Genomic DNA, 12119 nt, shown 5'->3' with positions numbered 1-12119 from the left:
TTTCGTGAGAAAAACGAAAAATGTGATGCTCTTTTTTTCAATGTTGTTTAGTCATTCAAATCGTTGCAATGTGAATCACTTGTTTTGATTTATCTACTTAATGAATAGTAAAGAGGTGAATTCTTCGTGAATGAATCGAGATCATCAAAAAACGAACTCACCTGCAAAATTTCAAGTAGCCGAGACTTTGTTCTCCAATCTCAATCCGATATTAAAGTCAGAGATAGTCCGGAAGTTGAATGCACATGTTAGATTGCCTACCTCATGTGGGAATGGTAAATGGATATTTATAGTAGATGAATCTATAGATGGAATTATGAGGTCTACCCACTGTCAGCCATCATGAGGCGGTCTAACGCAGTGATGTCTAGTGTAGGTCTGAACAGTAGAATGGGTGGCAGTCACATTACTCTATCAGTCACAAATCACCCAGAAAGTTAAGATGTCAGTTGTTTTGGACAAAAAGTAGGCGAGGTGAAACTTCTTTTTAGAGTGATTTCAATAATCACTTCGTCGAAAAGATACCTAAGACGAGATGTCTCTTGTAAAAAGGAAATGGACAGGGTTGACAAGCTCGGGCAGGTTGAGGTGTCCACATAAGCCCCATAATTTCGAATGAAATGAACATAGCCGACGGTTCATCCAAGGCTATGTCCAGATATTCTAAAGGGATACATGTCAAAACACGTGTGACGAGGAGATGAAATGTTGCTTGAAGATGATTGACATGTTCTGTTGAGCGGGTGTTAGTTACTCCGTCATACATTTAATGTAGAGAGAAAGAGAGGAAAAGAGACGGACGTTTTAAAATTTGAAAAATTCGCCTTTTTGCCTTCCTTCTCCACTATAAATAGGGGAGAATTTACAGTTCATTTTCACCATGAGTTAAAAATTATTAATCCATTCGAGGTGATAATTCAACGAGTTTGTATCGAGTAAATATCTACCAAACTTTCTTTTGTGAAGAAATAGTAAATTCCTTTCTTCTTAGTTTTAAGTTATGATTATGGTAGCACGAACTCATAAGGAAACTGTAAGGTCGAATTTCGAGAAAGCAGAAAAGCCCGACCTATCTAAAGAAAAGACCACCAGTTTAGAAAAGACGACCAGCTAAACAGAGATAGTTCAACATAGGGGATACATTCTCACAGTCATTGTCAAGGTGATCATACCTTCAGGGAAGATGATATGTCCCCCAAACAAGTGGTCATACCTTCAAGTTTGAACTAGGGCCAATTGGTCGTCTTTCAAATCCAATTTTTCGAAGATTCGTTAGTATAAAACATCGATCAAGTTTTTAGGATCAACATATGCCTTTTTTATGATAAAATTGTTGATGCTCACATCAATGACGAGTGTCTCATGATTACTTAATACTGTTGGTATCGGATTATTTGGGTCATAAGCAACCACTTGGATTAGGCGAGAACTCGGCGACATGGTATCTAAGCTGACCTGCTGATATGTTATTTTTCTGAAATTTTAGCTATCACCTCCAGTGGATCCATCGAAAATGGTGTTGATCACCCCAACTATATTAGGTCTATAATCAGGGAATTTATCTCAAGGAGGTCGGTTCGACTCTCTAGAATTTCTCGGGGGTTTGTCATGTCCCTTTGAGTCACGTCTATCATCTCGCCTATTGTCACGGTGATCTTCTCGGCGTTCTGCTCTTCGATCATTCTTGATGTATTGTTTGAAATAGCCTTATTTCAAAAGGTTTTTAATTTTTTTCAAGTCATTACAATTCTCAATTTCATGTCTAATATCTCTATGATAGGAACAAAAGATATTTGTATTTCTCTTTCCTTTCTTCCCAGTCATCTTAAGCGGTGTCCTACGTAAATTATGTCGTTCCATGATAGTAAAGATATATGATCGAATTGTAGTGAGGGGTGTTAGTTTAGTGTTAGCAATTGGAGACTTACCATTAGCTATTCTATCGAATACATTCCGTCGATCTCGAAAAGAGTCTTGCAAGGGAGTTCCTGATGTACCGAGTTCGGCTCTTCCCTGATTTTTTCTTCTTCGGTTAGGGGTTGTCCGGGATTCTTGGGGTTCTCTCTTCATACGATTAACATCTTATTCTTGGATGTCTCGATCAATCTTTTGTCAGAATTCACGTAATGTTCGATGATAATCTTGGTGTACCTCGGTGTTGAAAGTACCAACTTTCGACCCATTGATGAAAGTCACAATGGTTACTCACTTATCTGGGATTGCAATTTGCATGTTTTTCTCATTGAACCTTTGGAGATATGAGCATAAAGATTCAGCAAGTGTCTGGTGTATATTCATTCGGTACGCTAACGTCTTTGTCATTGAATGAGATGAGACGAATCTATACATGAATTTATCCACCAATTATTTTAAAGATATATGGTCCTGGGTTTCAAATTTCAGTACAATTTTCAGACAATCCCCTGAAGAAAAAAAAAACTCGACATATAATTGAATCAGGTGCAGAGTATAAACGGACGATCGAGATAAAAGCCTGAATATGATCTTCATGGTCATCTTGTCCATCATAAGATTGTAAGACTGGGGTTCCGTTTGATAAAACTGAATATGAATTCTGAATTTTGAATATTGAAACAATTAATTTGCTCAATATTAAGCACTGAAAAGAAATATATGAATATCTGAATCTTAATACTGAGCATATTTATACTGTTTGATAAACATTTATAACTTAATACTTAATAAGCTAAATTGTACAATTTTGCCCTTCTATCTTTTAATCCAAAAAGGAAATAGAACATATGATTTAATTAGCTTAAAATTGTTAGGTATGAAAATGACAATATTTATTTTTAAATCAAAATAATATAAAAGAAGAAATATATTATGGAAAAATCCAAATATCGGTGCAAATATATTTTAAAATCAGAGTTTGATAAGAAAAGTCCAAATATAAGCAAAAGGAAGTTGCAATAAACAAGTTTTAAATTCACACCAAATTATATAAAAATTTAATTACTTCAATGGAAAAATGTTGACGCTACCTTGGAAATAGTGAATTTGAGATCGGTGAGTACGGTAGCAATAAAAAAAATTGGGAGGAAAGAAATGACAAAATTATGAAAGAATAAAAAGATGGAAAAAGACAAGGAGTAGACAGATGTGAGTAGTATGGAGAAATTGTAAAAAAATCATTAAATAGGGAGAAAATAGAAGTAGAAAGCCATTAGACAGAGAATGCCAAGTTGTTTAATTAGATAAGGATTTTGGACAGAGAATATTAAGTTGTTTAATTAGATAAGGATTTTGAATGTAATTAACAAACAAGAATATATTTGGTAGATAAGATAAAGCAGTTGAAATAAATCTCTTGATTCTTATCAAATTAAGCATTCAGTTACGATTCTTGTGCTGAAAAAAATACATACAAATTCAGCACCACTTAATAAGTTCAGCAGAAAAATTTTTATTTATCAAACACCAAAAACATCTGAATGTCTGAATGAATTCAGTTTCAGCACTTTTTTATGTTATCAAACAGACACTGGGTGTTTAAAATTCAAAGGAACCAAATCGTCATTTGTTTCATTAGTAAAATGTGGGGTTTTCATGTAGTTTGTAGCAAATCCGGTAAGGCACTTAGGTCCGTCATTCATTCGCCTTTCAAGTAGACCATGAGAGGAGATTTGGAGATAGAGGCTAGTTTAGAAGTAGACTTTGTGGAGGTTCGCCTGAAATAACTCCGCCTCGAATGACAATCATCCGATTCCTCCTCAGAGAGAATATCTGGAGAAGTGGCGGGCGTCGCTTTGATGACTCGGGTTTTTTCTTCCTCTTCCTCTTCCTCTTAAAAAATCTCCCTAACTCTTCAAATATATCAGAGTTTTCGATCACGAATTTGGCCATCTTAGTAAGGATCTTTTCGTTCGTGGGTTGAGAATTTTGTCTAGATTCCTCTGCATCCAAAGTGGTCTCGTGTTTGTTATCAGCATCAGTCTCGAGTTTAGCCCGAGAAGTTTTTCGACATTTTGATTGTGTAGATATTATGGTAAACGAACTATCGTTCCCACAGATGACATCAATTGAATAAATGAATTCTTGATGAATAATGCGATGTCACCAAAGACCAGCTCGCCTGTAAAATTTCAAATGGTTGTGGCTTTGCCCCCAATCTCATTCTGATGCTAAAGTCATAAATAGTTTGAAAGTTGAATGTATGGGTTAGATTGCATACCTTGCGTGGAAGTGTTAGATAAGTATTTATAGTAGATGAGTTTGTAGATAAAATGATGAGATCTACCCATTATCAGCCATCATGAGATAGTTTAGAGTGACAGTGTCAGGTGTAGGTCTGAACAGTAAGGTGGTTGTGCGGTTACATCACTCCATCAGTTACAAATCATCCAAATAACCAAAATATCGGTTGTCTTGGGTAAAGGAGTACGCGATGTGAAGCGACTTTTCAGGGTGATTTCGATAATCATCTCGTCAAATATGCCCAAGACGAGATGTCTCCTGTAAAAAATGAATGAACAGGATTGACAAGTCTGGGCAGGACGAGATGTCCATGAGTAGCATATTATTTGTATTTACTACTATTTAATAGGCAGTCATACATGGGAAATAAATAAACACAAAGCAATTTTAATTTTAGAAAAGGATAATTAAAAAGTAGAGAAAAACAATCGAAATGGGTCACACAAGAACTTAAAACCTATGCAAGAAAGAAAATGGGCCACAACACAACTAGAGGTAACTAGAACCATGAATAGTCCCTAATGAGGTAAAAAGGTAGTACAACTATCATATGAAATTACTGCAATAGTCAAGACGGAGATGGACTAAAGGAACTTCAACTTAAGCAGAAGAAAGTGGAAAATAGAAGGTTTTGTTTGGGAGTTGAGGATTTGGATAGAAAAGAAAGAAAAAGGAGAGAATGTTTAGTTTTTCTTTGTTTTTTAGTTTTTAGTAAGAAAGAAAAGAAAGGAAATGGGAAGATTCAAAATGATGAATAGTAGGTAAAACTTTTTCTCCTAAATTGGACCAAAATGGAGAGAAATTTTGAGGAAGCTTGTCAAATTTTTTTAAAATGCCTATTTTTTCTTAAAAATGTTTTGAATAAATATTTAATGATTTTCATATCTAAAATCATTTCACTAATTCTCAAAACTGCCAAATAATATAAATAATCGCTTATCTTTTCTTCTATTCTCTCATAATTTAAGTTTCCCTTATTTTTTTTTATTTTCTATCTAAGCTTCCAAAGTAAAACCTTGTTTAATAATTCAATTCAACACTTAAATTTAATGGATTCAAATTTTAACATATTTAGACTATTTGATAACAAAAAATTGAATATCTAAATTAATTAGAGCGAATTGCGCGAAATGTCACTAAACTATTTCAAAGTGCCGGTTCTGGTCACTAAACTTTTTTATTAGCGCGAAATGTCACTGAACTAGTAAATCTGTACCGTTTTGGTCACTCCGTGTATTTGTGCTGTCAGGAGAGACGGAAATCAACTTTTTGAGGGGCAAATTCGTCTGCACAGTCTCTTCTGTTGGTTATTTAATATAGTGAGAAAATTTAAATTCTTTTTTCCCAATTTATGATTTGGGTGCAATTCTCTTTGTTTTCCTTACTCTTGATATATTTTAACCATCCAGCTTGAAGATCTTGGCCTTAGTAGCAGCTTTTTTCCTTTTATAGTTGCTGAAAAGGATGTTTGCTCTGAGATCCGTATGCTTGAAAGTGAAATGGAATTACCTGAGACAGATTGTCTTGGTGTGAAAACCGAAAGTAGAAAATTGGCCATGGATTTTATACATGAATTTGGTTGGCTTCTCCATAGAAGTCAGTTGAAGTCTAAACTAGGGCACTGAGATCAAAATTCTCATCCATTTGCTTTCACACGATTCAAGTGGATTATACAGTTCTCAGCAGACCATGGTTGGTGTGCTGTCGTGAAGAAACTCCTAGATCTTCTTCTTGATGGTAATATAGGTGCAAGAGAGCAGCATTTGTTAAGGTCTGCAATGTTTGAGATGGGTCTCCTTCACAGAACAGTGAGAAGAAATTCCAGGCCTTTGGTGGAGCTACTATCAAGATATGTCCCAGAGAGAATAGCAAATGAACTGAGTTTGGAATACGCTTCTCTGGTTGGTAGTGAAGGAAGCCCGTTGTTTAGACCTGATGCAGTGGGTCCAGCAGGATCCTGAGTCAAACGAAACCTTGACGCTTTTAGCCCGATTTTTGTCCAAAGCCAAGTCCAAAAGCACAATCCCAGTTCCGCCAAGAACAAACATGAACCCAGAGGAGAGCCCTTCGATAATATACTGCCCATTGACCCGACCCGGGAGGAAAACAACAGGTCTAACTGATCCGGTACGAGGATCCTGAGTAGATCCGATGCCCGGAGGTTCAACGATGACATCGTAGACGAGCCCTGACACGACGAGGAAGTAGGTGAGGAGGATCAAGGCGTAGATGGTCATGGCGGATGGAAGAGTGAAGGATGGGAGCTTTAGACGTAGACGAGGAGGGCGGAGGAAGAAGTAGGGAAGGATTTTGAGGACGTGGAAGAATGGGTCGATGGCGGATGCAATAGGATCCTGCCGGGTTCAAGCACTCACCTATCTGTTTCCCAAATTTTCTTACGAAAGTAAGAAATATTATGAGCGCTACTTGGCAGCGTCAATTAAAGAAATATTACACTGATTGAACTTTGGTTTTTATTTAATATTATGCGTGATGTAAAGGTGGCAGTTGAAGCATGGAAAAATGCTCGTGACAACAATGGTTTTTGACTGTGCAGACGAATTTGCCCCTCAAAAAGTTGATTTCCGTCTCTCCTGACGGCACAAATACACGGAGTGACCAAAACGGTACAGATTTACTAGTTCAGTGACATTTCGCGCTAATAAAAAAGTTTAGTGACCAGAACCGGCACTTTGAAATAGTTTAGTGACATTTTGCGCAATTCGCTCAATTAATTAAGTGGCACTATATTTTCTAGATAAAACTTGCTCCTAAAATTAAGTAATAAACTATTCACTTATCACTGAATATGATATGCATCCAAATATATTAAATTTTATAATTAATAATTCAATAATTTAATGAATTTAAATTTCGAATTTTGTATTTTAATTTTTAGGTTTCAATTTTATCAAACACGCCCTAAGCCAAAATGTCCGAACAAATTGAAAGGATGAAATGGTAATTACGGGACCACACCAGACGAGCCGTGCTGCTGAGACACGGACGACCCCACTCCTTTTATTTATTTATTTATTTTTTCCCTCTTTGGCGTATCAAAAGAAAAATTCCATCTAGGAGTGGCGGTAATGGCCGACGGCGGCGGATGGCGGAGGTGGACAACTGCCTGCTGATTACCGAGTTGGTGAGGTGAGAATTCCATTTCAAAAGCCACCCCTGCTGCCCACCATCTTTATTTTTTATTTTGTACTTTTTCCCTTCTTTCACGAGACTGCAAAAGTGAAGCATGTTTTTCCCATTATTAGTTGAGGAGTACCAATTAGTGTAGTAGTAGAATAGTATTAGCAAGTTTCTGCATCATCATTTAAGTTCACTGCTACAAGAATAGCAGCAATAGCTACAGTCATCAGTCTTCGAACTCAGCATTATATAAGTATGATATTGTGAAATTCACGTTTATCTGGAAAGACTTGGAAGACATCGATCATTTTTCTTATTACATTCAAGTTAATTATCGGGTTAGGGTTGAGTTAATTTATGAGCCATAGGCCTCACTCCATCCATTACAAGCAGATCAGAATAGTGCTCCTGTGGTGGTGTGGTAGAGAAGTTACAATAAAATAAAAGAAAGGAAACACGAGACTTGTAACCACCGGAGTCAAATAGCTAGTTAAACTTATTGTGCAGTTTGTGTTTATATATATATATATGTGTGTGTGTGTGTGTGTATTTATTTGTTCGTCTTTCCATTTTAATGAATCTCAGCATACAACTGGCTTTGCTGCAACTTTCTTCCTGCATGCTGTTAATGCCTGCGTGTGATTTATGAGCTTTGTATGTGCTTCCGTTCCAAGACAGATGCTGTGACCACATCTTACTTTCCCATTCAGATCTCGTTCTATTAGCTCAGGATGCTAATTGTTGTCTGTACCAAAAATTTGCTAGTCAGTGGATCCTTTCAATTCGAAGTCACGGTGTAAAAAATTTTCAGCTTCTGCATGCAGGCAAAATATGTCGCCTCATCTTTCTTGTTTCTCTCAGCATTGATGGACTAATGCTTAAAATATATGCCTTTATCCTGGCAATGCTTTGCAGTTTTTGTCCAATAAACAATTTTGCCCCTCTCTTCTGAATTCTCCCACTTTAGATTTTGCGTTTAACTCTCACAGAAATGGAGGAACTATATCTGGGGGTTTGATCTGATACTCTTTTATACGAGGGAGTAAGCCAGCAGGGGTAGCTTCAATAGCCCTCCTAGCCTTTAAACCTTTCTTCTACTCTGTTGGCAAATGATGGTTCAGAAAGCATGTGAAGTTCCATTTACTAAGGATGCTTGTTTCCTCCAAGGCCGAAACCTTGGTTGTTAACTCCTTTTGAATTCTGATACTAGTTTCCCAATCATTACTTCTACGTCTGCATGCTCCCACAGCTACTGTTGTGCAAATACGTGTTGTCCGCAAAGGTTTTACCCAATGTTGGAACTTATGGTATAAAAGAATCCTGGAAGCTTGTCATCTACTGTTCCAGTGGGCTAGAAAATGTTGATAAGCTACATACACTGCATGACAAGTTGGGATGGGAAGAAGGTTAGCCTTTTATGGTTTAGTTCTTGTCTAAACTCTTGGTTTCTGATTTAAAGTGTATAGTCTTCTTCCTTTCAGGCCCATTTTAATTGCTTTATGAGTCTTGTACTTGCAATGAGCTCTTCCAGGAACTTTGCTGCTTCTAGATCTGCTTCTCTGTTATATTGTTTTTCATAATCGTTGAGAGCTAATTTCTTATTCATTTCACAACAGTACATGAAATGGCAAATGATTGAAGCAAAAGAGGTTCAGTCAACTAATCTAGTTACTAACTAGAAGCTCTGGCTTCCCAGGAAGTATATTGCATTGGATATTTCCAAAACGACACATATTTCTCAGCGCTGGTCAAACTTCTGCTTATGCTCATCTGCTTGTGGTGCCATGGCCTCCCCCTTTACAAATGTTGCTTTTGCTCCATCTTCTGATGGAGTAGAAAATTTTGCTTGCAAGGATAAACTTTCAGGCTATATATTCATGTGCAATGGAAAAACAAAAGCTGATTGCTACAGGTATAGAGTTTTCGGGCTTCCTGCAGCTAGATTGAATGTTGTTAAGAAAATCAGACCCTGCATGACGTTGTTCTTGTTTGACTTTGAGTTGAAACTTCTTTATGGTGTTTACTGTGCAACTTCTAATGGAGGACTTGGAATTGAGCCAACTGCTTTCCAAGGGAAATTTTTAGCACAGGTACAAATTTATCGTTTTCTTTCTTTCTATTCCTTTTGCTTCACAGGCTAGATCCATTCAAATGTTGAAACTTAAGAGATTGTAGAACTACTTGTCCTAAGACTGCAGCTTTTACCTGTCGTCTTAGTCTGCTGATATTTTTTAACAAGGACTTCAATGGGAGCACCTACATTTTTTTTTGGTAATCTCCCACCCCTCCCCACACCCTTTGCACCCCCCAATTGCTAGGCCCAGGATTCAAACCCTGAACCTAACAGTGGGTAGAACTCTAAGAGCCCTCCCCTGGTCACTGGACCAACGCCTGTGGTTCAATGGAAGCACCTACTAGTTGTTCTCTTTCCCATGATCTTTATTTATTGTATTAACCAGGTGTTGAACGTTTCAAGTTGAACCTTTTCAGGATTAGTTCATCTAAAATCTAGCCGCCTTTCAAGGCAGTTTTGTTTGGTTTATGCTTTCATTTCTAATCAAGTTTGTGTAGGCCTCTTAATCCATGGACTTATCTACTTGTTTTGTTTTTCAATAGGTAAGGTTTGAGATATTCAAGGATTGCTTGCCTTTGCCTGAGAGTGCCTTTAAGCATGTTATTAAAGATAACTACAATGCAGGTTCCAAATTCAAACAAGAGCTGAGTAATGAACAGGTGGTGTTGTATTTACATTGTTTATTTCCTTTATTTTTTAGGGCATTTGTTTCCACTGCTCGCTTATCAATTAATGCTTTGCAGGTGACTAATCTGATGTCATTGTTTCGTCCAATACTGACAATTCCAGTACCATTTTCAAATATATTGCCTGAAGCTGAAGTTTCTGCTTCATATGATCGATATGTAGTAAAACGGATACTTAATCGTTCAGGACAGCCAAGCAATTATCATTGTAGTCAGCCTGCTCACCACCCATGTAGCGAAAATGACATTTCTGTGATTGCGAACGATACATATGCTTTCCCGTTTGATGCTATTTCAGCTACTGACGCTTCAGTACCAGCATATGCTCAAGTTCCGTCACATGTTTCTGGACCTTCATATGGAAATGCTTATGCATCATCATCATCAGGAGCTGCTGCTTACTGGACAACTGAGGCTTCTCAAAGCCTTTATCAGGTAAATTCAGCTGCTAATCAGATGTGGTAGTGGATATGCTTGTCAAGCTGCTTCTGTCACTAAAGAAATGTTAAAAGCCTATGGTCAAGTGTCTTACCAGGTACCAGCATCACTGTACGAGGCAGTATATCGTCCTACTTCAAATGAAACCTTAGCTTCTTGGATGGCAACTACAGCAGCACCTAACAAACTAAATTAAGTCCTTGCTTATTCTTCTTACATGTTGTGTAGTTGAGCAATTATATACATGCTTTTGGTGTTGTTTTTAATGCCGTGCAAGCACTCACTACAGGCCAAGTAGGTGAACTGGAGCAGAATTTACAGTCTATAGGTGTTGCAAGTCGTATGTGCCTGCCCAATACTTTAAAGATTCAAGTTTGAGCTACATAGAAACACAAGTGATTGAATCTGTTTACACTAGTGGGGCCATTTGGTTACCATAATTTGCAATATATATATATATATATATATATATATATATATATATATATATATATATATATATATATATATATTCAGCTTGAATCATGTACATATTTTTAACTATCTTTTTATTTCACTTATATCCATCACATAAAGTGCTACAGTGTTATTCCAAATAATCCCCTATCCAAACTGTTTTTTATATAGTGCATCTTTCTTTGTTTCTTTTCTTGTTGGCTTTTAAGCCTTGGCACTATTTTGGTAGATTTTTGGCACTCCCGCCAATGGCTTGGGGCAAGACCTTACAGATGAAGAGCGTGAGTTTAAATTGTGCATTAGGTGAAAATGATGACTCTGGAGCAGAGAAGAATTTAAGTGGCCCGACAGAATTAAGCGGAGCATAACGAAGTCGGGGACCTCTTTCAGTTTAACCAGGAAATCGCGATGGAAGAATGTGCTTGATTCGTAGGACAGGATATTATTTAACCATTATGAGAGTTTTTTTACCTTATTTTGTAGTTCAGGGAAGATCCCAAATCTTATTATGGCAAAAGAGAAAAGTGAGAGCTTTGGAATCGCTAGAGATGTCATTGAGCATGTAATCACCTGATTAATGTCTCCATTGAGTATGTTGTCTTGACTCTCTTGTTGACCGGACAACTTAATTCGTCATTGCTTAAGATGGATTTTGTAGTAGGATAAACTGATTGGGATCAAGCATAATAACAGTAATTGAGTATGTAGTATTTACAGATAAAAGTTTTTAGTCATTAGGGAAAAATCAACATACTCAATGGAATATCCAGTTACTTGAAAAAAGGGTCTCAATGGAATATGGTTGTGAATGAACATGGGAAAAATTTCAAATTTTGGTTCAAGATGAAGAGCACTAAAAGGAAGATGGGTTTTTGTGGCATAGTACTATTTTTTAAATAGTCATATAAAACATCTCTAATATCTTAACTAAAGCAATCATGGATCTTTGCTGGTTTCTGACTTGCGAGGCCTCTCCTTTTTCCCTTTTGCTGCACAATCTCCTTTGAACCCAAAACAGCCATATATACAAGTCTTTGCAGCATATAAAGAAGCTAAAAGCTTTTACTTTAAAAAAAAATGAAGAAGAAGAAGAAGCTAAAAGAGCC

At 36.9% G+C, this 12119-nt stretch overlaps 1 protein-coding gene across 8 annotated transcripts; it reads left to right on the top strand.

The window, feature by feature from the left end:
- Positions 1-7211: 7211 nt before the first annotated feature.
- Positions 7212-11617, top strand: LOC113722998 (uncharacterized). 8 transcript variants are annotated; one of them, XM_027246246.2, is made up of 6 exons: positions 7217-7368; positions 8609-8765; positions 9056-9449; positions 9976-10092; positions 10177-10554; positions 10655-10974. In XM_027246246.2, exons 2-6 carry the CDS (start codon positions 8755-8757, stop codon positions 10751-10753), a joined length of 999 nt encoding a protein of 332 aa, XP_027102047.2. In that variant the 5' UTR covers positions 7217-7368; positions 8609-8754; the 3' UTR covers positions 10754-10974. The 8 variants fall into 8 exon arrangements, with proteins under 8 accessions (XP_027102051.2, XP_071916039.1, XP_071916038.1 ...); XM_027246245.2 differs by having other exon boundaries at positions 7225-7368; positions 8349-8765; XM_027246244.2 differs by having other exon boundaries at positions 7250-7368; positions 8070-8765.
- Positions 11618-12119: the final 502 nt, after the last annotated feature.

Source organism: Coffea arabica, chromosome 7e (assembly GCF_036785885.1).
Source record: "Coffea arabica cultivar ET-39 chromosome 7e, Coffea Arabica ET-39 HiFi, whole genome shotgun sequence".
NCBI lineage: Eukaryota > Viridiplantae > Streptophyta > Magnoliopsida > Gentianales > Rubiaceae > Coffea > Coffea arabica.
Note: the sequence above shows the minus strand (reverse complement) of the source record. Positions and strands in the feature narration are given on the sequence as shown.

Excerpts from the sequence above, each read along its gene's own strand:
- LOC113722998 (XM_027246251.2), top strand. The coding sequence starts at position 7,325 with ATGGCGGAGGTGGACAACTGCCTGCTGATTACCGAGTTGGTGAG. Across the intron at positions 9,450-9,975 it reads AAGGGAAATTTTTAGCACAG|GTAAGGTTTGAGATATTCAA; the intron begins GTACAAATTTAT and ends GTTTTTCAATAG. Across the intron at positions 10,555-10,654 it reads CTTCTCAAAGCCTTTATCAG|GTACCAGCATCACTGTACGA; the intron begins GTAAATTCAGCT and ends GTGTCTTACCAG.